The sequence below is a fragment of the Lynx canadensis genome, chromosome B4 (assembly GCF_007474595.2).
Source record: "Lynx canadensis isolate LIC74 chromosome B4, mLynCan4.pri.v2, whole genome shotgun sequence".
NCBI classification, from domain to species: Eukaryota; Metazoa; Chordata; class Mammalia; order Carnivora; family Felidae; genus Lynx; species Lynx canadensis.
The window spans coordinates 17,244,520-17,272,471 of NC_044309.1; the positions used below are offsets into that span (position 1 = coordinate 17,244,520).

The window sequence follows — 27,952 nt, forward strand, 5'->3', positions numbered from 1 at the left end:
TTCTTTTTGATTGCCGAGTAATACACCATTGTATATATATATACCATATCTTCTTTATCCATTCATCCATCGATGGGCATTTGGGCTCTTTCCATACTTTGGCTATTGTTGATTGTGCTGCTATAAACATGGGGGTGCATGTGTGCCTTTGAAACAGCACACCTATATCACGTGGATAAATGCCTACTAGTGCAATTGCTGGGTCGTAGGGTAGTTCTATTTTTAGTTTTTTGAGGAACCTCCATACTGTTTTCCAGAGTGGCTGCACCAGCTTGCATTGCCACCAACAATGCAAAAGAGATCCTCTTTCTCCGCATCCTCGCCAACATCTGTTGTTGCCTGAGTTGTTAACGTTAGCCATTCTGACAGGTGTAAAGTGATATCTCATTGTGGTTTTCATTTGTACTTCCTTGATGATGAGTGATGCTGAGCATTTTTTCATGTGTCGGTTGGCCATCTGGATGTCTTCCTTGGAGAAGTATTTATCCATGTCTTTTGCCCATTTCTTCACTGGGTTATTTGTTTTTTGCTTGCTGAGTTTGATAAGTTCTTTCTAGATTTTGGATACTAACCCTTTATCGATATGTCATTTGCAAATATCTTCTCCCATTCTGTTGGTTGCCATTAAGTTTTGCTGATTGTCTCCTTCGCTGTGCAGAAGCTTTTTATTTTGATGAGGTCCCAGTACTTCATTTTTGCTTTTGTTTCCCTTGCCTCCGGAGACGTGTTGAATAAGAAGTTGCTGCGGCCAAGATCAAAGAGGTTGTTGCCTGCTTTCTCTCCTCGAGAATTTTGATGGCTTCCTGTCTTACACTGAGGTCTTTCATCCATTTTGAGTTTATTTTTTGTGTATGGTGTAAGAAAGTGGTCCAGGTTCATTCTTCTACAAGTCGCTGTCCAGTTTTCCCAGCACCACTTGCTGAAGAGACTGTCTTTATTCCATTGGATATTCTTTCCTGCTTTGTCAGAGTTTAGTTGACCATACGTTTGTGGGTTCATTTCTGGGTTCTCTATTCTGTTCCATTGATCTGAGTGTCTGTTCTTGGGCCAGTACCATACTGTCTTGATAATTACAGCTTTGTAGTATAGTTTGAAGTCCAGAATTGTGATGCCTCCTGTTTTGGTTTTGTTTTTCAAGATTGCTTTGGCTATTCGGGGTCTTTTCTGGTTCCATACAAATTTTAGGATTATGTGTTCTAGCTCTGTGAAGAATGCTGGTGTTACTCTGAGAGGGACTGCACTGAATATGTAGATTGCTTTGGGTAGTATCGACATTTTAACAATATTTGTTCTTCCTATCCAGGAGCATGGAATCTTTTTCCATTTCTTTGTGTCTTCTTCTATTTTTTTCATAAGCTTTCAGTGTATAGATTTCCATGTATAGATTTCAGTTTTCAGTGTGTAGATTTTTCACCTCTTTGGTTAGATTTATTCCTAGGTATTTTATGGTTTCTTGTGCAATGGTAAATGCGATCAATTCCTTGATTTCTCTTTCTGTCACTTCATTGTTGGTGTATAGGAATGCAACCGATTTCTGTGTGTTGATTTTATATACTGCAACTTTGCTGAATTCATGAATCAATTCTAGCAGTTTTTTGGTGGAATCTTTTGGGTTTTCCATATAGAGTATCATGTCATCTGCGAAGAGTGAAAGTTTGACCTCCTCCGGCCGATTTGGATGCCTTTTATTTCTTTGTGTTGTCTGACTGCAGAGGCTAAGACTTCCAATACTATGTTGAGTAACAGTGGCAAGAGTGGACATCCCTGTCTTGTTCCTGACCTTCAGGGGAAAGCTGTCAGTTCTTCCCCATTGAGGATGATATTAGTGTTGGGTAGTTCATATATGGCTTTTATGATCTCAAGATATGCTCCTTCTATCCCTACTTTCTTGAGGGTTTTTATCAAGAAAAGATGGTGTATTTTGTCAAATGCTTTCTCTGCATCTATTGAGAGGATCATATGGTTCTTTTCCTTTCTTTTATTGATGTGATGAATCACGTTAAGTGTTTTGCGGATATTGAACCAGCCCTAGATCCCAGGTATAAATCCTGCTTGGTTGTGGTGAAAAACTTTTTTAATATATTGTTGGAGCCGGTTGGCTAATATCTTGTTGAGCATTTTTGCATCCATGTTCATCAGGGAAATTGGTGTGTAGTTCTCCTTTTTAGTGGGGTCTCTGTCTGGTTTTGGAATCCAGGTAATGCTGGCTTCATAGAAAGAGTTTGGGAGTTTTCTTTCTGTTTCTAATTTTTGGAACAGTTTCAAGGGAATAGGTATTAACTCTTCCTTAAATGTTTTGTAGAATTCCCCTGGAAAGCCTTCTGGTCCTGGACTCTTGTTTTTGGGGAGATTTTGATTACTAATTCGATTTCCTTACTGGTTTTGGGTCTGTTCAAATTTTCTATTTCTTCCTGTTTCAGTTTTGGTAATGTATATGTTTCTAGGAATTTGTCCATTTCTTCCAGCTTGCCTATTTTATTGGCATAAAATTGCTCATAATATTCTATTATTGTTTTTATTTCTGTTGTTTTGGTTGTGATCTCTCCTCTTTCATTCTTGATTTTACTTATTTGGGTCCTTCCCTTTTTCTTCTTGATCAAACTGGCTAGTGGTTTATCAATTTTGTTAATTCTTTCAAAGAACCAGCTTCTGGTTTCATTCATCTGTTCTACTTTTTTTTTTTTTTTTTTTTTTTTTGGTTTCGATAGCATTAATTTCTGCTCTAATCTTTATTATTTGTCTTCTGCTGGTTTGGGGTTTTATTTGCTGTTCTTTTTCCAGCTCCTTAAGGCATAAGTTTAGGTTGGGTATCTGAGATCTTTCTTCCTTCTTTAGGAAGGCCTGGTTTGCTATATACTTCCCTATGACCACCTTTGCTGCGTCCCAGAGGTTTTGGGTTGTGGTGTTAACATTTTCATTGACTTCCATATACTTTTTAATTTCCTCTTCAACTTCTTGGTTAGCCCATTCATTCTTTAGTAGGATGTTCTTCAGTCTCCAAGTATTTGTTACCTTTCCAAATTTTTTCTTGTGGTTGATTTCAAGTTTCATAGCTTTGTGGTCTGAAAATATGCACGGTATGATCTCAATCTTTTTGTACTTACTTAGGGTCATACTCTCTCTTAAAAAAAAAAAAAAAAAAGAACGTGTTCGAACTTAAGTGACCACCAACTTAACATAGACTGCTATACACAAGTGGATGTTATAAATGAATGCCATGGTAACCACAAATAAAACCTATAACAGATACACATACACAAAAAAGAGAAAAGAACCCAAGCATAACACTAAAGAAAACCGCCAAACCACAAAGGAAGAGAGCAAGGAAAAAAGAAAAGAACAGAGAAGAACTACAAAAATAACCAGAAAGCAATTAACAAAATGGCAATAATTATGTACCTATCAATAACTGCTTTTAAGTTTAAATAAATGCTCCATTCAAAAGACAGGTGACTAAATGAATAAAAACCAAGACCTGTCTCTAGGCTGTCTACAAAAGACTTGTTTCAGACCTAAAGATACACAGAGACTGAAAATGAAGGGATGGAAAAAGATATTCTGTGCAAACAGAAGCAAAAAATTAAAAAGCCAAGCAGAAACACCTATGTCAAACAAAACAGACTTTAAAACAAAGATTCTAATAAGAGATAAATAAGGGTATTACATAATGATAAAGGGATCAAGCCAGCAAGAGGATATAAAAATTGTAAATATCTATCCACCCAACATAGAAGCACCTAAATACATAAAGCAAATATTAACAGACATAGAATGACAATACAATACTAATATACAATAATAGCAGTGGACTTTAACACCTCAATTACGTCAACTGATAAAATATCCAGACAGAAAATCAACAAGGAAACAGTGGCTTTGAAATACACATTAGACCAAATGGACCTAACAGATACAGAACATTCCATCCAAAATGAGCAAAACACACATTCTTTTCTAGTGCACATGGCATATTCTCCAAAGCGGATCACATGTCAGGCCACAAAACAAGCCTCACTAAGTTTAAAAACACTGAAATCATATCAATTATCTTTTCCAACCACAACAATATGAAACTAGAAAGCAATTATTTAAAAAACAGAAACAAGAAAAAACACAAATACATGGTGGCGAAACAACATGCTACTAATCAGTCAATGGGTCAATGATGAAATAAAAAAGGAAATAAAAAAATACCCGGAGACAAATGAAAATGGAAACGCAACAGTCCAAAATTTTGGGACATAGCAAATGCAGTTCTAAGACAGAAGTTTGCAGTGATATAGGTATACCTCAAGAAACCAGAAAAATCTCACATAATCTGACCTTATAAGTAAGGAAACAAGGAAAAAGAACAAAGCTTAAAGTTAGAGGGAAGTAAATAAAAAGATTAGAGCAGAAATAAATTGAGACTAAAAAAAAAAAACAGTAAAGATCAATAATTGAATAAACAAAATTAATAAACCTTTATACAGATTCATCAAAACTCTAATAAAATCAGAAATAAAAGAGCAGAAATAACTGGCACCACAGAAATAAAAAGGATTCTAAGAGAACACTACAAAAAAATGATACGCAAACTGGAAAACGTAAAAGAAATGCATCAATTCCTAGAAACATACAATCTCCCAATACTTAATAAGAAATAGAAAATTTGAACAGACCAGTTACTAGTAGTGAAATTAAATCAATAATCAAAAAACTCCCAACAAACACAAGTCCAGGGCCAGATGGCTTCAAAGATGAATTCTACCAAACATTTAAAGAAGAGTTAATACCTATTCTCAAACGATTTCAAAAAATAAAATAGGAAGAAAAACTTCCAAAGGCATTCTAACAAGCCATCATTAGCCTTATACCAAAAGCAGACAATGACACTACAGAAAAAGAAAACTGCAGGCCCATATCCCTGATACAAAGACAGGTGCAAAAATCCTCAAAACATTAGCAAACCAAATTCAACAATACATGAAAAGGATCATTCACCACTACCAAATAGAATTTATTTCAGGGATGCAAGGATGGTTCAACATTCACATACTAACATGATACATTGCATTAACAAGAGGAAGGATGAAAACCACAGGACTGGGCACCTGGGTGGCTCAGATGGTTTAAGCATCCAACTCTTGATTTCAACTCAGGTCATGATCTCATGGTTCGTGAGTTAGAGCTCCACACCAGGCTCTGTGCTGACAGTGCAGAGCCTGCTTGGAATTCTCTCTCTCTCTGCTCCCCCCAACTCGTGTGCACGTGCGCTCTCTCTCTCTCTCAAAATAAATAAACTTAAAAAAAAAAAACAAAACCATAGGATCATCTCAATAGACGCAGAAAAAAGTATCTGACAAAATGTAACATCTCTTCGTGATAAAAACTCTCAACAAAGTGGGTTTAGGAGAAACATGCCTCAATATAATAAAGGCCATATATGAAGCACACATAGCCAATATCATAGTCCATAGCAAAAAACTGAAAGCTTTTCCTCTAAGATCAGGAATAAAACAAGGATGTCCACTCTCACCACTTTTAGTCAACATAGTACTGGAAGTACTAGCCACAGCAATCAGACAAGAAATAAAATGGATCCAAAATGGTAAGGAGAAAACAAAACTGTTACTCTTTGCAGATGACATGATACTATATATAGAAAACCCTAAAGATTAAAAAAAATTAGAATAAATGAATTCAGTAAAGTTACAGAATGCAAAGTTAATACAGAGAAATCTATTGTGTTTCTATACGGAGAAGGAAAAATAATAAAATAATCCCATTTACAACTACACCAAAAAGAATAAAATACCTAGGAATAAATTCAACCGAGGGGAAAACCCATACTCTGAAAACTGTAAGACATTGAGGAAAGAAACTGAAGACAATACATATAAAAAGATATGCCATACTCGCGGATGGGAAGAATATTGTTAAAATTCCCATATTACCAAAAGAAATTTACAGATTCAATGCAATCCCTACCAAAATAACTGCCGTGCTTTTCACAGAATTTGTACAGATAATACTAGAATGTGTATGAAATCACAAAGACCCCAAATACCAAAGCAATCTTGGAAAAGAAGAAGAAAGCTGGAGGTATCACAATTCCAGATTTCAAGATACACTACAAAGCTATAGTAACCTGGAAGAATATGGTACTGGCACAAAAAAAGATCAATGGAAAAGGATACAGTGGTTGGAAATAAAACCATGCTTTTATATTCACTTAATTAATAAAAAAGGAGGCAAGAACATGCAATGGGGAGTGGGGAAAAGATGGTCTCTTCAATAAATGGTTCTGGGAAAACTGGACAGTTACATGCCAAAGAGTAGAACTGGTACACTTTCTCATATCAAACACAAAAATAAATTCAAAATGGATTAAAGACCTAAATATGAGACCTGAAGCCATAAAATTCCTAAAAGAAAACACAGGCAGTCATCTCTTTGCATCAGCCTTAGCAACATATTTATGGATACGTCTCTGCAGTAAAGGGAAAAAAAAAAGCAAAAATAAACTATTGGAACTAAACCAAAATAAAAAGCTTATGCACAGTGAAGGAAACCACCAGCAAAATGAAAGGGCAAACCTACTGAATGTAAGATTTTGCAAATGATATATCTATCTGTAAGGTGTTAATATCTGAAATACACACAGAACTTCTACAACTCAGCACCAAAAAAAAACCCCAAAGAATACAATTAAAAAGTGAGCAGAGGACCTGAAGACATTCTTTCAAAGATGACATACAGATGGCCAACAGACCCACAAAAAGATGCTCAACATCACGAATCATCAGGGAAATGCAAAATAAAACCACAGTAAGATCTCCCCTCACACAACAGTGAGAATGGCTAGTGTCAAAGACAAGAAATAATATATAAGGATGTAAAGAAAAGAGAAATCTTTTGCACTGTTGGTGGGAATGTAAATCAATACAACTGCTATGGAAAACAGTATGGAGATTCCTCAAACAATTAAAAATAGAAATACCACATGATCCAGTAATTCTAGTACTAGATAATTACCTGAAGAAAATGAAAACATGAATTCAGAAAGATATATGCGCCCCCACATTTACTGCAGCATTAGTTACAGCAGCCAATATACGGAAGCAATTCCCAGTGTCTACTGATAGATGGACAGAGATGTGGTATACACACACACACGGAATAGTCAACCATAAAAATGAAAGGCATCTTGCCATTCACAACAACATGGATGGATCTAGAGGGTATGTAAAATAAGACAGAGAAAGACAAACACCATACGATTTCACATATATGTGGACTCTGAATGTCAAAACAATAAATAAACAAACAGAAATAGACTCAAATACAGGGGACAAACCAGTGGTTGCCAGCAGGGAGGCAGGTGAGTTGATGGGCAAAATAAGTGAAAGAAATTAAGAGGTACAAACTTCTGGCTATAAAATGAGTAAGTCACAGAGATAAAACAAAACAAAACAAAACAAAACAAAACAAAACAAAACAAACAAACAAAAAACCACAGTGTAGGGAATATAGTCAATAATGTAACATTTGGGGGCCTGAGTGGCTCAGTCGGTTTAAGTATCCGACTTCAGCTTATGTCATGATCTCACGGTTTGTAGGTTTGAGCTCTGGGCTGACAGCTCAGAGCCTGGAGCCTGCCTCTGATTCTGTGTCTCCCTCCCTCTCTCTGCCCCTCCCCTGCTCACAGTCTATCTCTCCCTGTCTCTTAAAAAATGAATAAATGCTAAAAAAGAAAAAGTTAATAATGTAGGAACATTTTATGATGACAGAGGGTGACTTAATTGTGATGAGCACAGAATAATGTACATAATTGTAGAATTGTTATACTTGAAACTAGTAACACTATGTCAACTAAAATAATAAAAATTTAAAAAATCTTACGAATAAATGCAAATGGTCACCATCACCACCTTAGCACTACAAAGCCTTTGTCAGACTGCTAGCTGTTCTTTAATGCCCATTATCCTCTTTTCCTACAGTCATGGTTTGCACTGGGCACACTGCTATGCTGCTAAAGACTACATTTTCCAGCCCCCACTTGCAGCTAAATTGATCATCAAATGACTAATCCGGCCAGCTGTAGTATGCATCACTAAGAATTCTGATATCCTTTCCCTTCCCCTTGAAAGAACCAGAACATCTATCTTGGACCCAGAGATGACATTACCAGGACTGAATGACCACTTCTGCTAGGTGAGACCAAAATAAACAACGAAAACAGAGAAACAAAAAATGCTTTTATATTTTCTAAGCCATTGAATTCTGGGTCTCTTTGATACAGCCTGTGAGCCTATACCCTAATATAAATCCCCTGGCTAACTCTTTTAGGTTAACAATAACTGACCATGAAATGCTGTTCTCATGTCATCAGGCAATTAAGTCTGACCTATTCCCACCCCTGTAAGAAGACAAATGATAGTCCAGAACTTGTTCCTCTGAACAATCCCTATTTTTCTAGGAAGAGTTCCATGTGCTGCATTTGTTTATTCCCCTGCGGTTTATTACACATTAGGTAGGTATCACAAAGTAACTCCTCACTTTCCAGGAATCTCAAAGATATGGTGATGTTCACATCACTGATGCATTTTCCATCAGATGTCTTTTGCCTGACATTCTAGCTTTAATACCCCAAATCAAACTACCATCCCGTATCTGTGACGAAACAAGTCTTGATGCAAAAAATACCTAAAGATGACAACCTAGGACCATTAGCTAATAAAGTGATGTAAATGAGTGAAAACTCAGTGATCAACTATTCCAAGTCAGTTAATACATGTCCCGCTATAGCACTGGAGACTAACCTCTAAAATGGCTACCCCTACATCTCGATTGTTCTTACCCTAATCTCAACCTATTATGCTTATAAGTATGATCACTTTATTCAGTGATATGTAAAAACTGGTCACCTACCAATGATTTCAGTAAAGTAACAGTAATGGATTATATTGAGCTGTCCATTGTCTACTAGTCATTCTTAAAAAAAAAAAACAACAGCTTATATATGGGAACGTTAGATGGGCTCTAAGGGGTGGGGAATCAAAACCATGGCCTCAGTTTTTTAAAGTCATCTTTAAGGGCACCTGGGTAGCGCAGTCAGTTAAGCATCCAACTCTTTATTTCGGCTCAGGTCACGATCTCACGATTCTGTGAGATCAAGCCCCACCTCCGGCTCTGCGCTGACAGTGCAGAGTATGCTTAGGATTTTCTCTCTCTCTCTCTCTCTCTCTGCCCCTCCCCAGCTCACGTGCTCTCTCAAAATAAATAAATAAACATTAAAAATAAAATAAAATAAAAGTCACCTTTAATCAGGTAGGATTTTTTTCCCCTGGACAATTTTCATTCCCTCAAAAAGGTGCACCATTCCTGGAAGTACTGGGAACACAGGTCAATGCATGGAGTGGACGGAGCAAGTTCCTGTTCCATCTCCTGGTGCCAAAATCTTGTGATATATTGTCCTCAGAGAGAGGACATAGCAGATATTCAACTGATAAGAGCAGGTACTACACTTGATCCTAGCCAAAAGGCCAAGAAGTGATTAATCAAGTAGCATCTTTAATCGATGCACATTTTGGGAACACGAATGCCAATCAGTTCATTAAAATATGCAAGTTTCTGGAGTACTTCATGAAATCAAATCCAAACAAAGAAACAGAGCTATCAAGTGACTTAATACAACATTTTGTTCTAAAACGAGACATGTGGCAGTTTTTCCTTCCTTCCTAGCTCCACAGCCCCATTCTCTCAAGAAAAATGAAGAAAACACAATAGCCCAAGAATCATAAAATTGAAAGGGTAATAAGCTTTCTGAGATTCAACATGAAATTAAGACAAATACAGTGAGACCAAAGGGTTTGACCAAGTCTTGGGGATATGATTGTACACTATTAAAATCTGAAATTTAGGGATGAGATGAAAAGCAAAATGGTATCTATTATGGCAACATAGCTTAAATCCATGCCAGTTTCGAGGACTTATGGATATTTTAAGGCTAGAACAATGATAGCAAAATCTATTTGTTTCCAAAAGCCAATTACAGAAGCCTATAAAGACAAAATTTAACTCACCTTCAGCATCCTTAACCATATCGAGTTTAAGAGCCTTTGTTCCATCAAAGCAAAATGCCTTGATGGAATTCAGCCCTAACAATAAAGCATTCTGTTTTATTTTTTCTACTTTGTTGGATATTTTATCCAGTGCTATTACTTCTCCCTAAAAAACAAACAAAACACATAAAAATAAGGTATATACCCAAAGCAGTCATGAAAACTATTAATACTGTGGAAAACTGATGAAAAATTATGGTCTTCTCTATTTTACTACCACCCTTAGTTTTAAAGGTGACTTCATTAAGCATCTGACTGTTGCTTTTGGCTCAGGGCATGGTCTCACGGTCATGAGATCAAGCCCTGCATCCTTCTCCATGCTGGGTATGGAGCCTGCTTGGGGTTCTCTCTCTCCCTCTCTCTCTGGCCATACCCCACTCGCTCTCTCTTAAAATAAACAGTTTTATAAAAAAAGTCAATGAGGATGATACCACACTTCTACAAATGCCTTGTGACATTCATATGGTTTTAAAAATATGCTATGAAATGATATTGCAGAGATGGTGAGATTAACTCTTCAATGTCTTTTCTTGCTTTTTTTTTATATACAACATCCTTGTATGACATGTGCATCTAATGCATAGACAACAATGCTGAATATTTGCTGATGATGTTCCTAAATGTGACACCAGGTTAGTGGTAGACACAGTTTTCCTATTAATATTTTGACAAACAGGAAAACCATTTCCAGAGAGTTGAACTGGAAAAGTAAGCAACAGCAACTGGAATAAGTTTCAAATGCATTACTGTGGTGATGGGTGAAGGCTACTTTTACAGAAGTACAAGACTAGAGGCTATACTCACATAAAACTTGCTTAAATATCAAAATAAATAACAACACATCAAGAACAGCAATAAAATCTGGAATTCACGCAAGCTCAAATATTTCTATTCAAAGTTGTTCATTTCTGCTGGCGGCCCACTATGGGGGAATTGCCTAACTCCAACTCAACTCTCCACATATCCCCCACCCTTTGGCACTCACCTTGCAGTCCCTTGCCTTTCCTACTTGAGCTGAGCCATAGGACTTGCATCAGCCAATGGGAGGACAGTAAATGTGATACAAACAGAGCTGTGGAAAGGACTTGAACAGGTGGCTTTGCTCTCTGCTTTGCCCTCTGTGCTCCCAACCTTCAATGTTTGCCCTCTGCTGGGCTAGTCCCCTGACTACCCCCTAGCAGGTAGATAAGAGAAAGGAACCAGCAGCAGGGTACCCTAGTGGTCTCTGCTGAGGTCACTTTAGATAAGCCAACACCAGCCAAATTCAAGTGAATGAGCCCACCCAAGACCATGGGAACCCCTAGCTGGCCTGCAGCTGATCAAGTGCACAAGCAAGCCCTGCAGGGATCAACTGAATCCCAGACTCCTGAGCTGAATAAATGTTTAGTCGTAGGCTGCTAAGGTTTTTGTGGTTGTTTTTACACACTAGAAAACGGAACAACAAAACATGGACACACTTAAAATACCCAGATTCTCTCTGAAATGACTTCTTATTAGAGAACATAAAATATCTGTGAATAAATACTTCTAAGCCAACACAATAAATATCATATACCATAAATTAAGGGGGGGGGGGATTATGATTACTTCTTCAAGGCATATCATTATCTTCACAATTAAGATTTCAAGGAATCTAAAAAAGGATCTGCATTTACACACCACAACCCCATAAAATGAATCTTGTTCTGCATTTTACACTCTGGTGATATTTAATGCATTTTTCCTTAAAGTTTTTACTGTTACCACTTTAAATTCTTTTTGGATAAACAAGAATATAAGTAAACAGGCAAGTATATCTCCTCTAATGAACCCAGAGTATTAATTCCACAAAATTTAAACAAGTATCCTTTTCTTCCTTACTTACCTTAAGGCCACTCACTGAGGTTATACTAGTGTTACCACAAGTGTGTCTGTGTGTGTAGGGTACCTGTGTACAGAAGGCATACATATACACACGCAGTATGTATATATACAGTGCCTATATATAGTGTTTGTAGATACACACATACAGTGCAGAGACAGATTTTAACCTTTCAGTGTAATTATTAAAAATATAAATTTAGGGGCGCCTGGGTGGCTCAGTCGGTTAAGCGTCCGACTTCGGCTCAGGTCATGATCTCACGGTCCGTGAGTTCGAGCCCCGTGTCGGGCTCTGTGCTGACCGCTCAGAGCCTGGAGCCTGTTTCAGATTCTGTGTCTCCCTCTCTCTCTGCCCCTCCCCTGTTCATGCTCTGTCTTTCTCTGTCTCAAAAATAAATAAACGTTAAAAAAAATTAAAAAAATATATATATATATAAATTTATACATGTTTTATCCCTCTGTGACACAGTGAATGTTTCAGAAGTTACGACAGTATTATATACTAATATGCAAGCAATGTGAATTTTCATCAGAAGTCTTTGGATAAAATGATTTGCACTAATGAAAGGGAAAAGTTACAATTTCACCTTGACACAGTAAATGTTCCTATTATTTTCTGTGCAAGATTGCTTGTAAATCGCTTAAGTATCCTAAAAACCATCAAATACAGATCAAAAAAGATCACCTGGCAAAGTCCAACACCTGGCACTTTGGGGAGTGGGCAAATATTACTTCTATGAAGTAAATCAGCTAGAGCAGAAGGGCTTTGGTAAGCCTTACGGACGTGTATTTCTATGCCAGAAAGTCTCACACCTCAGGTAGGTAAGTTTTTATTTATAAATTAGTACTGTGACAAAAATTGTTGAGTTTTCTAGGTGCCTAAGAAATCCTCCCACTGAAGAAATGTGAGCTAATTCAGAAAATCAAGAATGGATCCACACTGCCTCAGTCTTTTACTGTCCTGGCTGTGCTCCTCACCCAGCTTAGATTCCACGTGACATCAAATCACTCTCTTCTACACATGCTTTTGTGTCTTAGATGTAAGCATGGCAAAAATGCTGCTGTGATTAAGCTCCATTCTTCACCAACCTCCTGTCTACCCCCAGGAAGCTTAAAAAAAAAAAAAAAGCCCATCATTATCCCAACTAATCCTGCCTCAAATTCATGTCTTCAGGGACCCCACAGTGCTAACTGGATTCCTACGGCGTGTTGACACCCGTCCTCACTTCCACTTCCTGGACTGGTATTTCCAACCTCCTAGCTCTTACCGCCTCCTTCCCCATCCCCATTTTCATCTGATGACCTTGCTTCCTATTTCACTGAGAAAAGCGAAATGATCAGAAGAGACCATCCAGGTCCTCCCACACTGACCAGCCCACCAACAGCTGCACCTATGTACTCAGCCTCCCTTCTTATTTCCATGGGATAAACTGTCACAGGCTACCAACTAAAGCCACTTGTGCATCAAATCCTAGCCCATGTCACCTCCTCAAAGATACTGTCCAGGAATTTTCCCTGCTTTCTCTGGTGTTACATGTTTCCCCTTTTAATGCATCTCTCATTAGCATATAAACATTATCATTTCTCTCATCCTAAAAAAAGTATTCCCTGAGTTCACCTCCCACTACTGCCCCATTTCACTGCATTTTTTTTTTTTAATGTTTATTTTTAAGAGAGAGAGAGAGAGAGAGAGAGAGAGAGACAGAGCATGAACAGGGGAGGACAGAGAGATAGGGAGACACACAATCCGAAGCAGGCTCCAGCTGAGCAAGAGGTCAGCACAGAGCCCGATGAGGGGCTCGAACTCACAAAGTGCGAGATCATGACCTGAGCCGAAGTCGGACGCCCAACCGACGGAGCCACCCAGACGCCCCTTCACTGCATTCTTGTACAAATAACTACCCTCACCACGACCAAAGGAGCTGTTTTGATTCACTTTTTCAGATTCTTCTCATTCTCAATCCAAGCAAGCATTTCCACTCACCAAAACTGCTCATGAGAGGCTCACCCATCACCTACGTGGTGCTAAGTCCACTGGTACGTCTTAGTCCTCCTTTTACGGGCCCGGCAACAACATGTGACACAGTTGATCTCTCCATTACCTTTCAGTGCCTTCCTTCACCTAGTTTCCAGGGTAGCACACTCCTCTGGTTTCCCTCTGACATAGCTGGCCACTCCTTCTCCTTCTCCCAGCTTCTGAATGTTGGCACATGGTACCCAGGCAGCTCAGTCTTCTGGCCTCTTCTACTCTCTACTGCCACCCACGCTAGTTTTATGCCTTTACGCATTATCTATATGCTGATGAGGTCCAAATCTCTATTCCGTATATGTTTACATTTCCAATCCAAAGTTTTATTTCCAGTCCAGGCCTCTCTCCTCAACTCCCGGCTCAAATACCCAATTGCCTGCTCAACGTCATCCTCTGGATGTCTGACAGACACTTCACTTTATTATCTCCAAAACTCAATGCTGACTTTTCCCTGCAGAACTTGCTCCTCCCAGTCACCCCCACCTAGCTCGCTCTCTCCATTTCCTCAGGCCCAAATCTGGAGGAGTCACCCTCCATTACTTTCTCATGTCCACAGCCCACTTCCAGTGCGTCTGCAGCTCCTTACAACCTCACCTTAAAAACCACTCCAGAACTTTCCGCCTCCATGACGCTTCCCTGAATTACGGTCTCCTAACTGGTCACCCTTGCCCTCTTACAGCTTCTCTTCAATGCAGTGGCCAAAACGATACTTGAAATAGTAAGGCTTATGCCACTCTCTCTTCAAAACCTCCAACGACTTCCCATCACTCGAGTGCAGGTGAAGTCCTGACACACCCTGCAAGCTGCTCTACCCAAACGTCCTCCCCTGAGCCCTCCCTCTCCGACTGCTCTTTCTCTACCCGTCCTCCTCAGCAAACTGCAGAGGCTCCTCAAACAAGTCTGGTGCCCTCCAGCCTCGGCACACTTGCACTTGCTGTTTCCTCTCACTAAGACACGCGTTCCACAGACCTCCACATTGCTCAGCACCTCCAAGTCTTTCCTCAGAAGCCGCCTTCCCAGTGTGGATCTCCCTCCCCACCGTCCTTCAAACCCCAATTCCCCTCACCTTCCTTCACTTTTCACCGTAGCCCTTATCGCAATCACATATGCCAGACCCTGTATTCATTTAGTTTAGTATCTGTCTCCTCGCAACTAGAATGCAAGCTACATGAAGAAGGTGATTTTGGTCACTGTGGTTTATTGCTACACGCCCAGTCCCTGGCACATGGAAGTACTAATTAAGTATCTGTTTAATCAACCGAACAATCAATTAAAATCTGACTTCAGATCAAAGTAAGTGAAGACACTAGCATGTCTCAGTATTTTAGGAACCACTTAATTGTATGGAATTTGAAATAAGAAGAAAGATGGCATCAGCCAGCCGTATCCTCTTGAGCTGAAGTACTGCAATTGCAGTATAGAATGGTTACAAGGTCACACTGAGTACTAAACAGGTAAGACTAACCCACAATGAAAGAAAACATACTGTCAAATACATACACACGGAGGTAGAGGCGGTAAAATGTGAGATAAAGTTATCCACGACTTACTCTATCTTGTGACAATAAACCAAGCTTTGTAATTAAGACAGATCATACAGCTTTTATAAGTCTCAAGATGTGTTTGACGTGTATCATATAAGTACATATGTATGGGTGGATGTATAATTCGATACTGCAGTAATGTGCAGTCAAATTAACTCTTAGTGGCAAAATTGAATAGTTTAAAAAGTATCAAGTCTTATAGTTAAGAACATAAAAAATCTCTTCAATGTTTCATTTAAATGTATATTTATGAAGAAGACTTCTACTTTACAAATGTACTAGCAAATTTGGGATTTAAGAAGATCTTCAAATGGTGTTTACAAATGATAATTATATACTACACTCAACATGTGATGAATCCCGTCAGTGAAGAGTCTTCACTTTGGATGAATCTAAAATAATTCAGATTATAAATGTCTGCATGTTTCCTAAGTTATATGTAGTGCTACTTTCAACACTGAAATACGTAATATGTTGAGAGTAGTGTTTGCTGTGAAGACAGTCTTACCTGATCACGCATTAATGCTGCAATGTGTGTAGTTTTGCCTCCGGGTGCTGCACACAAATCTAGAATCTTCTCTCCAGGTTGAGGATCCAGAACATGAGTTACGACGGCAGATGGCAAGTTCTATAAGGGAAAACAAAAAATCAATTACCAATGACTCTAAATTTTTTTTAATTATTTTATTATTTTAATTTTTTAACATTCATTTATTATTGAGAGACAGAGGATGAGCATGGGAGGAGGGGCAGAGACAGGGGAGACACAGGATCCGAAGCAGGATCCAGGCTTTGAGCTGTCAGCACAGAGCCCAGCGCAGGGCTGGAACTCACAAACCCTGAGATCATGACCGGAGCTGAAGTCAGACACTTAACCAACCGACTGAGCCACCCAGGTGCCCCTCTAAATCCTTTTTTTTTTTTTTTAATTTTTTTTTAAATTTTTTTTTTAACGTTTATTTATTTTTGAGACAGAGAGAGACAGAGCATGAACGGGGGAGGGGCAGAGAGAGAGGGAGACACAGAATCGGAAGCAGGCTCCAGGCTCTGAGCCATCAGCCCGGAGCCCGATGCGGGGCTCGAACTCACGGACCGCGAGATCGTGACCTGAGCTGAAGTCGGACGCCCAACCGACTGAGCCACCCAGGCGCCCCATTTTTTAAAGTAGCCTCCATAGCCAGCGTAGAGCCCAGCATATAGCCCAGTGCAGGGCTTGAACTCACAACCTTGAGATCAAGACCTAAGCTGAGAACAAGAGTGGGGATGCTTAACCAACCGAGCCACCCAGATGCCCCTAATGATTCTAAATCATTTTAAAATTAAGAATCACAGAACATAAACACATCTTTGGAGGCAGTCCAGTACAGCAACCTCCACCAAAATATGGTTTCTGTAAAAATACTAGTGTCAGGAAATTCACAATTTCCTAGATTATCCTATGATCTCATAGGACCTTCACACATGCACAGATGCATTTCCCTAATCAATTTAGCAAATCATGTTTTTTTCTCAACAATTCAATATTTTTTTAAGTTTATTTATTTTGAGAGAGAAAGAGAGCAGGGGAGGGGCAGAGAGAGAGGGTGAGAGAGAATCCCAAGCAGGCTCTGTGCTCTGAGCACAGAGCCTGATGTGGGGCTCGAACTCATGAACCGTGAGCATCATGACCTGAGCCAAAGTCAGATACTTAACTGACTGAACCACCCAGGTGCCCCAACAATTCTCAACATTTTGAAGGTCAAAGCCCTTTTAGAAATGTAAGAAAGCTCTAGGTTTTTTTCTAAGGAAATGTATAAAAATTTGCAACTTCAGGTGCTTCACCATCTAATGCCCACTTAAGAATTCTAGTTTTATGCTAATGCCAGTCAAAGACATTTGGGTTCCTATCTCCCCACAATGACCACATTTCTGTAGGAGAAAAGTAAAATGTAAAAAAAATCTTATTGTTTCTGATTGGCACCCAGAAATGTATTATGAGGCTGGACAACTCAGATACCGCAGTAGTAAATTATACTGCAGTAAGTTATACCTTACCTGATCATTAGTATTGATCACATAAGGACTGCTACTCTAGGATAACAGTTTGCCTCAAATAAAATACAAATACTGGGGCACCTCGATGGCTCAGTCGGTGAAGCATCTGATTCTTGATTTCAGCTCAGGTCATGAGCTCATGGTTCACAAGTTCAAGCCCTGCATTGGGCTCTGCGCCGACAGCACGGAGCCTGCTTGGAATTCTCTCTCCTGCTTGGAATTCTCTCTCCTCTCTCTCTGCCCCTCCCCCACTCATGCACACATGCTCTCTCCCTCTCAAAATATTTTAATAAATATTGTTTAAAAGCTAGAATATTACAAAGTAATGCATTTTCTTTAAAGTAATGCAGTTTTTAAATTACTTGGCAAGCACAGAGCTATTTAAAGTTTAAAGGTGTCCATTCGTTCTCACACGGGAATTGTATCCATTAGTATGTTCTCAAGAACTGGGAGAAGGTTACAATGCTCTCAAGTGAATCAAAGATTACCACTTGAAAACAGAAAATCAAGGAGAGAAAGCAGACACAAATGAGCAAGTACTCCCCCTATGGAAACAGGAAGCATTCAAATCAATGCAAATCATTCAGGCATCTGAAGAGCAGTCCCTCCACATTAAAAACCGCTTAACCTGTTACAGATTTTCTCTTCAATGGTCTAATTTATTCCAAAAATATTTAAAAATTGAACTCCAATATGAAAACACTAAAACATGTATGTGGCTACTAGAGATTTGGTGATTCCTTATCTGAAGACAACTGGTTATACTTGTCTCCTAATAACATTAATGTATTGGTCAAAAATGACAGAAATCTGCAATCAAACATAAATAATACATTAAGAACCTTCTGGCCATGCAATAAATTGAAATTATCAAACAGTCCAAATGAAAAGGCTTCATTAAATATTTAAATAATGACAAACTTTTCTTAAAATAATTTAGTCTACTACCTTTCTCTACAGTATATCCCAATCCTAGCTACACAAGAGAATCACCTAGTGAGTTTTTCAAAAAGGTTTAGTCCTGATCTAGAATAGTGAAACCAGAATTTCTGGCAATAGGGCCTAGGCATCAGTGTTTTCAACACTGCCCCAAGTGACTCTAACGTGCAGCCACATGCACCCCATTGCTATGCTATAGTGATTCTCAACCTTAACTGCACATGAGAATTGCATGGGAGAGCTTTTAATCGTCCTGACCCAGGCCCCACCCCAGTCAGACCAACTAAAACCAATTCTGGTGCTAGTGCCCAGGCAGTAGTATTTATTTAAAAGCTCCTTAGGTTGTCCAACCTCATCTGGCTCTTAAATTAGTTATTTACAAGGAACGAGGCAATGAGAAAATTAAGTTTCAGGCACTATGTTTTACTCCAGTTAAACTAAAATGTTACTAGAATATAGCTGAAAGCAGTTCTTGTCAGTATTTAACTGCTAAACTTTTAACTGACAATTATTTCAAATGTGAAGGACATCTAAGATTATTTTGAGATTCTGTGGGCTGTGTTTAAGCAATTCAAAAGTTCCCTTTTGACTGTGAAAAGCCAAATGGTATTACACAGTTGTAGTTTTAATGATTGTATACAACACTCCAATTAACTCTGAAAAGTATATTCTAGTATACAACTTCGAGTGCTAAAATGAAAAATAATCAGTTATCAATAGCCCCTTACACATACACATATCCCAGCAAAACAAAGTCTCCAATGCAAAGCTTTTGCATTAGCTGTTAGAAGTAACAAATAATATAGATTTGGGGATAATGCCAAGGCCAAGAGGTATCCAAAAGCGGGAAAGAGAAAGCGAAAGAGAACCCCACAAATTTCCCCAGGAATTTTTCAGCAGCTCTATAATTCCACCCATTCTATAAACTAACCTCACCAAGTAGGTAGACAAAGGCTACCAGTTGCCAAAGTCTTATGCTTATGAAATATGATTTCTTCAAGGTGTAAATTTCTTCAGCCAGTCATCCTACGAACTACCTTGTGTCACAAGTTAAATGGTTATTGAACATCATTCAATAATGTGTTCAGTATCAGCTGTCTTAAGTTGTAAGCCAGTTAATGCTTGTGGTAATATATTCCAAGCACCTAGCGCAACTCCAAATTTTAAAGCAAAGGCAGGGGGCGGGGGGCTGGCACAGATTACCAAAGAAGAATTTGAATAATAGCGTGTAACTATACACTAAGTTATATATCCTATGTGTTACAGCATCACTATTGTAGAATCAGATAATACACATAAATCTGTTTTCCTGTTTGTTCCCATTAGAAATAACCTTTGGGTTTATGTCTTTTGATTAAACACTGGGCAGAGCAGAAAGCAAATGGCATGTGCATTTAGGTCAGGGTTCAGACATTACTAATTATGAACTGTATATGACCTTGTCCAAGAAACCTAACAGATCTGATACTCAGTATCTTCATTACATATTGGGAGTAGTAACAATAATACCACCTAACCAATGAACTGTAACAAATCAAAAGAGTTACCGTCTGCAAAAGTATGCAATAAACTGGACACGGCAAAATAAACTGTCATATCACAGCAATTGATAACCACCTGACAAAAATGTGTTAGTAGTAAACCATCTGCATCTCAAAGTTACAAATACACTTATACGTATATCAACGCATGCATTATTTAGACATTAATATTTTGAGATGGAAAATAATGATTATAATGAGCTGTTAAAGCGCCTTTGGGCAACAGAGGGTTAAAAAAAAGTTTAAAATTCAGTTGAGGCGCACCTGGGTGGCTCATTGGTTGAGCACCCGACTTCGGCTCCGGTCACGATTTCATGGTCCATGAGTTCCAGCCCAGCATCAGCTCGCTACTGTCGGCATAGGACCTGCTTCAGATCCTCTATCCGTCCCCCCTTCTCTCTGTCCCTCCCCCACCTATGCTCTCTAGCAAAAATGAACATTAGGAAAAAAAATCAATTGAGAAAAAGAGAGTACGTACAAAGTTTTTTCTTACTGCTCATTAACAAAAGGTAGATCAGAAAAATAAACCACAAAAAATATGGTAACAGAAAAAAAAACACTGTATTTGAAATAACTCACTGAAGTTATGTTTCAATGTTAATAAATATTTTGCTTTCACAAATACTTACCTGTAAAAATAAGTAGTTGGGCAGTACATTGTCAAATGAGGGGCTGAGGTATATCGGTTCTGTCATTCTTATGCCTATACCTCTGAAAAGCAGAAAATCTGACATTAGTCTGTATAAAGTCCATAGTCTATACAAACTCCACTTCTGGGAACATACCCAAGCAGCCCAATAAATACAGGATGTTCTGCCTTTTTAAAACCTCTTTAACTCAACACCACAATCCTTAGGATATTCCTGTGAATTGTCTATGACTCATTCCCTGCAGTAGAAGGCCATCAGGAAAACTAAAAAGGATAAAGTTACATAAAATTTTCATTTAGGCACAAAGGAGTTTTTCAGAGATTTGAACAAACTGAAAAAGGCAAAGAATGGCTTGAATCTTTAAAAAAAACAACAACACACAGTTATTTAATTAAAAATGTTATTTACATTAACATACAATAGTTGTATTGTTATTTTACCTTTTAATTCCAGTATACAGTGCTGTATTAGTTTCAGGTATACAATATAGTGATCCAACAATTCTATACATTATTCAGTGTTCATGAGAATAAATGTGCTCTTAATCCCCTTTATTTCACTCATCCCCCCCCCCCCCCCCACCGACCTCCACCTCCCCTCTCATAACCATCAGCTTGTGCTCTATCTAACCAGGAGCCTGGTTTTTGGTTTGTCTCTTTCCCTTTGTTTGCTTGTTTTGTTTCTTAAATTCCACATGAGTGAAATCATATGGCATTTGTCTTTCTTTGACATCTGAGTCTTTATTTATTGATTTATTCTAATCTTTCTGGTAACAGATCCATGATCACTGTTAACAGCAATCAACAGTTTCTGAATCCTTCAGTTTGGAAGGCACTATGCTAGGTACTTGTATGAAAAACAAAAATATACTTGGGGCGCCTGGGTGGCTCAGTCGGTTAGGCCTCCAACTTCAGCTCAGGTCATGATCGCACAGTTTGGGAGTTCGAGCCCCGCATCGGGCTCTGTGCTGACAGCTCAGAGCCTGGAGCCTGCTTCAGATTCTGTGTCTCCCTCTCTCCCTGCCCCTCCCCTGCTCATACTCTGTCTCTCTCTCTCTCTCAAATAAATAATATACATTAAAAAAATTAAAAAAAATATATATATATATATATACACACACTTAAGAGTCATGCCGATGCTAAGAAACAACAAACATGCCACACAACTCTCCTCTCAACTCTTTAGAGAGTAATTGCCCAGTACTGACACAATCCTTACAATGAGCTCTGTCCCATTTTATAAGGGGCAGGGGAAATGATCAGAGCAGGAAGTGCAAGGGCCCAGGAGAACATGGTGGATGGTGATTCATCAGGACAAACATCGCAATCTGACAGAGGCTGTCAGAGACTATCAAAGGCAAGAGGAAGTACACAAATAGTTAGAGAATGCCAAACATGGCCTGGCGTATCAGGCCACACCACAAAGAGGAAGAAAAAAAGCCAATCAACACCACGTTCCAGGGATTTAAGGGGCACAGAAAAAGCGCAATCTAATAATAAAGGCAAGGATGAGAACAGGATTGAACCCAGGTGCAGGAGTACACGTATAAATCTAAGTATGGACATCGAGAACAAACTCACAGCTTCTGAACCAATCCTGGGGCAGAAGCATCCATTCCAATGATCTGCACCCTGCCTGACATAGGTAGTTGGGCTAATTTTACTCACAACGCTCCTGCCACCAAATGTGCAAGGTTTTCTCTCAAACCACCCGGGGGTCCTGCAATTCAGTTCAGTTCTGACTCTAACTGCCTGGGATTATCGGGAGACTGCATAGGCTCAAAGGTTCAATCCAACAAGACTGGTCTCACTCCAGATGCCAGCTGCACATCCCAAGGTGCCGCCTGGACTTCCGATCAATTGGCTATAAATTTGGGGGTTTCCACAGTGCCCTCCCCGGTTTGAATATTCGCTAGAACTCACAGAACTCAAAAAAGCACTTAGTATTACTAGTTTACCATGGAGGATTCAAGTTAGTATTGGCCAAATCAAAGGGATGCGCAGAAGGTATGGGAGAGGCGCATGCATCACCACCACCCCCTCCCTCCCCCCAGCACCTCCATGGGTTTACCAACCTGGAAGCTCTCTGAAGCCCACCATCTAGGATTTTTTATGGGGGTTTCATTACACAGACACGATTGATTAAATCACCGACTGCTGGATATTAAGTGAATCTCCAGGCCCTCTCCCCACCCTGGATGTCCAGGGGTAGAGCTAAAAGTTCCAACCTTCTAACCACGTGGTTGGTTCCTCTCGCTAGTGCCATCTAGATGCTACCTAGGGACCCCCAGCTACCAGTCTTCTCATTACCATACAGAAGACACTCATCGCTACGGAGATTCCAAGGACTTGGGGAGTTGTGTGCCAGGAACCCAAAGACCAAATTATTATTATGCCTCAGAAGGATAAGTTTATACTGCCCTTTGAAGTGAAATAATTGCTGTAGCTATTCATGGACTGCCATCGCAGTGAGATGACTATGATGTCCACTCAGTTCTAACATCCTTTGTCATACAGTAAATATGAACTCCTTTCTCCCCCTTCCCATCCCTTTTATCCTCCCTCGATGTGTCTGCATCTCTCCTTTTAATGAGAGTTAGTTAATCAGTTCAGTCCTTGGTCCTTGCTCCAGCTGGGATCAAATCTAGCCACTTCCTGCACAGTTGCTGTCCCTGACAAGAAAAAATACAAAGGAACCTTCTGAAAAGTCACAGCCTCACATTCAAAAGTCAGTCATTTGTTGGTATAACTAGTATACTGACCTTGATTAACACCTCAACCCCTGCCAAGAGTCCGAATCCATTATGGAACACCTTGAATGCCACGACCCACCTGCTCCCTCTTTTGTAATTTAAATGAATTTGTGACTCCCAGGACACTAGTCCTCTGAAAAATACTCAAAACATTGACATTTATAGGCCTGCCTTTCTAATCCAGTTCCCACCTAGTGTTTCAAGTTCTGCAATTTGGGTATCTCCTTCTGACCACCAGCACAAGTACGTTCATCCATACAGTATTTAACTTAAAATACAACTTTTTTTGTTAGGTGTGTCTCCATATAATAATGCAACGCACCAGATCTCATAGGAAAAACAGGCTGTTAGTAAATTAATCTATCTCTATGAAGTCTAAGACTCAACTCTGCTACAATTCAAGAAGCCAAAGGGTGCAAACTTACCAACCGAATAACAAAGTGCTACTAGTTGACGTAGTTCTAAAATTCCACAAGAAACATGGTGTATGCACAGTGTTCCTTGGTTATGGAAGCATGCTTTTCCTCACATAGGCAGAGAAAGAAATCCTAACAGCGTAACTGGATGCGGAGTTTAAAAGTTGAGTTTACAAAAGAGTTTTCTGAAAGATGGCTGCCTGCTACTCCCAGCAAAAAACATCACTCAGAAAAGTCTGTCAGTGTAGTAGTTCTGAATAATATAAGAGTGGAAGAAGGTTCGAGATGGCAGAATAAAAAATCCTGAGCTCACCTCCCCCCACAGACACAACAAATGTGCAGCTACATATGGCATAATTCATTCTGAAGGGGACTTAGAGATTGGATGAACAGAGCCCCCACAACAAGAGACAGCACCAAGATGGGTAGAAATGGCAGAGATACATTCCTGATAAGGAAAAAGCCACACCCCAGGAACAACATTCCATGGTCAGAAGGGACCTCAAAGGAATCTTATCTCCCTGAGGAGAGATCGAAGCTCCACATCAGGCAACCCAACCCTTGGATCCTGCATGGAGAGATGAGCTTCCAAAACAGCTGGCTTTAAAAACCAACAGGGAGTAGGTCCAGGAAAATTACAGAACCACAGGGAAAGGAAAACCCACTCAAAAAAGCCTTCCACACAGACTCAACCCAGAAACCAGTACAAATGGTTTCAGATCAGATTAAAAAACCACATCAAAAAGAACAAAAAAGATCAGAGCCAGATCAAAAAGCACATGCACCATAGAAGTAGACCTACTTACTAATCTTGGAACAACTGCTGAAGGGGATGGAGGGGACTCGCCCTGGGGGGTAAGACACTGGGGGCAGCCCTGCTGATGCTGGGATGAAAGGCACCATTTTGAAACTTCCCTCTAGACCGCTGAAGCCACGGTGTGCATCCCACTGAGAACCCCATACGACCCCAGCCCTCAGCAGGGCCTTGCAGTCTACAGGGTGATAAGTCCACCCACCAGCACACCTGCAGCCATCAGGGATGGGCCTCCAGCTAACCAGGCAAGGGAGGGAAGAATGCACCTGGAGCTACTGAGGGGCTGCTGCAAGAGGAGGACACATATAGCCCACCCAGGGAACACCCCTGAAGCACCTGCGTCTGGTGGTCGGCGCGAGGGAATCGCACTTCTGGGCCCTACAGGTCATTTCTTACATAAGGCCACTCCTTTACGACCAGGAGATGTAGATGAACTATGGAATACATGGAAATAAACATAGAGTTAGGCATAACGGGGAGACAAAGAATATGTTCCAAACAAAAAAATAAAACAAAAGAAAAAAAAACTAAACGGAGATAAACAATCTACCCAAGAGAAAGTCCAAAGTAATGGCCATCAAACTGCTCATCAAACTCAGAAGAAAAATGGATAAACACAGAGAGAATTTCAACAAAAGTAAAATATAAGAAAGTTCCAATTAGAGGTGAGGAATAACAGAAATAAAAATACACTATAGGGAATAAACAGCAGATTACTGATATAGAAGAACAGAGCAGTGATCTGGAAAACAGGGTAGTAAAAGTTACCCAAACTGAACAAAAAAATGAAAAAATAATTACAAGTTTTAAGGATAGTTTAAGAGACCTGTAAGCCAACATCAGTGCACTAACATTCCCCTTCTTGGGGTCTCTAGAGGAAGAGAGAGCGAAAGGGGCAGAAAACTTATGTGAGAAATAGTAGATGTAAGTGTCCCTAATTTGGCAAAGGAAACAGACATCCAGGTCTAGGAAAAACAAAGAATCCAAAAAAAGATGAACCCAAAGATATCCCCACCAAGACACATTATAATTAAAAATGTCAAAAATTAAAAACATAAAGACAGAATCTTAAAAGCAACAAAATAAGAAAAAAAAAAAAAGCATTAGTTACATATAAGGGAACCCACCCCCTACCCTGCACATCACGCTATCAATTTCTCAGCACAAATTTTGCAAGCCAGAAGGTAGTGAGTGCCACAATATTTTCAAAGTGCTTACAATCAAGAATACTCTACCCAGAAAGGGTATCATTTACAATCGATGGGGAGATAAGAGTTTATCAGAGAAGCAAAAGCTAAAGGAGATCATCACCACTAAATTAAATTTATAATATTAAAGGGACTTCTTTAAGCAAAAAGGAAAAGGCCATAATTAGAAATAAAGATATATGAAAGAAAAAAAAAATCTCATTGGTAAAGGAAAATATATAGTAAAGGTAGTGGATCAACCACTTATAAAACTAGTCTGAAGGTTAAAAGACAAGAGTGTAAAATCACCTATACCTATAATAATTTAGATAAAAAATACATAGGATAAAAAGATGTAAAATATGATGGCATTAACATAAAATGCTGCTGGGTGGGGGTGGGGAATGTAGTGATTTTGGAATGTGTTCATAATTAAGCAATCACCAACTTAAAATACACTGTTATATACATAGATTACGTATGAATCTCATGGTTACCACAAACTGAAAATCTAGAATAGGTACATACACAAAAAAGAGGAAGTAATCCAGGCATAATATTAAAATCATCAAGTCCCAAGAGAAGAGCAAAGAATTACAAATACAATCAGAAAACAAGTAACAAAATGGCAATAAGTACCATATAAATGATCTAAGCAATGAGTGGGGGCGCCTGGGTAGCTCAGTCAGTTAAGCATCCTCTTGGTTTCAGCTCAGATCATGATCTCACAGTTTCATGAGTTCTAGCCCCATGTCGGGCTCTGCGCTGACAGTGCTGGGGAGGCTACTTGAGATTCTCTCTCTCCCTCTCTCTGTGCCCCTCCCCCACTCGCACTGTCTCTCAAAATAAATAAACTAAAAAAAAATTTTTTCAAACACATAGCATGAGTGAATGGCTAAAAAACAAGACCCATCTATATGCTAACTACAAAGATTCACTTCAGACCCAAAGACAAATACAGACTGAAAGTAAAAGGCTACAAAAAAATATTCCATGCAAATGAAAACTAAAAGAAAGCTGGGGTAGCCAACACTTATATGAAACAAAAAAGACTTTAAAACAAAAAGGCTGTAACAAGACAAAGAAGCGCATTAAATAATCATAAAGAGAATCATTAATAACAGTAATAATAGGGGACTTTAACACCACACATACATCAATGGATAGATCATCCAGACAGAAAATAATCCAATAACAGCTGTTAAGAACACATCAAACCAGATCGACTTGATACATACAGGATATTCCATCCCCAAACAGCAGACTACACATTTTTCTCAAGTGTACATGTAACATTTTCCTAGATACACCACATTAGGCCACAAAACAAATCTCAATAAATTTAACATTTAACAAGACTGAAATCACATCAAGCTTCTCTTCCTACACAGCAGTACGAAACTAGAAATCAGTTGCGAGAAACTAGAAATCAATCACAAGAAGAAAAGTGCCCACTGACAGATGAATGGATTAAGAAAATGTGGTATATATACATATACACACAGGAATATTAGTCACAAAAAAGAATGAAATCTTGCCGTTCGTGACAACATGGATGGCCCTCAAGTGTACTATGCTAAGTGAAGTAAGTCAGATAAAGACAAATACTGTTATGATTTCACTGTGGGATCTAAAAAACAAATGAACAAACGAAACAAAATAGAAACAGAATCATAGATACAAAGAACTGATGGGTACGACAGGCAAGGGGGTGACAGTAATGAATAAAATAGGTGAAAAGGATTAATTTTCCAGTTATAAATCAGTTACCAGGATTAAGTTATGGGGGTTAAATAAGTTACAAATAAGATTAAATAAGTTATCAAAAGTGGTGCCTGGGTAGCCCAGTTGGTTAAGGGTCTGACCTCGGCTCAGGTCATTATCTCACGGTTTGTGGGTTCCAGCCCCATGTCGGGCTCTGAGCTGACAGCTCAGAGCCTGGAACCTGCTTCGGGTTCTGTGTCTCCTGATCTCTCTCTCTCTGCCCCTCCCTCGCTTGTACTCACTCACTCTCTCTCAAAAATAAATAAATAAACCTGAAGGAAAATTTAAAAATAAAATAGTTATCAATAAAACATGG

At 39.2% G+C, this 27,952-nt stretch overlaps 1 protein-coding gene and 1 non-coding gene across 7 annotated transcripts in view; both read right to left on the reverse strand.

Annotated features, from left to right (window-relative positions):
* The window catches only part of NSUN6 (NOP2/Sun RNA methyltransferase 6), a 73,580-nt gene that overhangs the window by 24,789 nt on the left and 20,839 nt on the right, over nt 1-27,952 (reverse strand). For all 6 annotated transcript variants that reach the window (XM_030320890.2, XM_030320888.2, XM_030320889.2 and 3 more), the window contains 3 exons: nt 20,683-20,764; nt 16,048-16,167; nt 10,068-10,212 (listed from right to left, as the gene is read on the reverse strand). In XM_030320890.2, the coding sequence (XP_030176750.1) occupies nt 10,068-10,212; nt 16,048-16,167; nt 20,683-20,764 (347 nt within the window). The remainder of the gene's footprint in view (nt 1-10,067; nt 10,213-16,047; nt 16,168-20,682; nt 20,765-27,952) is intronic.
* Nucleotides 9,351-9,539, reverse strand: LOC115519622. Its single transcript, XR_003970616.1, has one exon. It is a non-coding gene; the product is annotated as a U2 spliceosomal RNA (small nuclear RNA).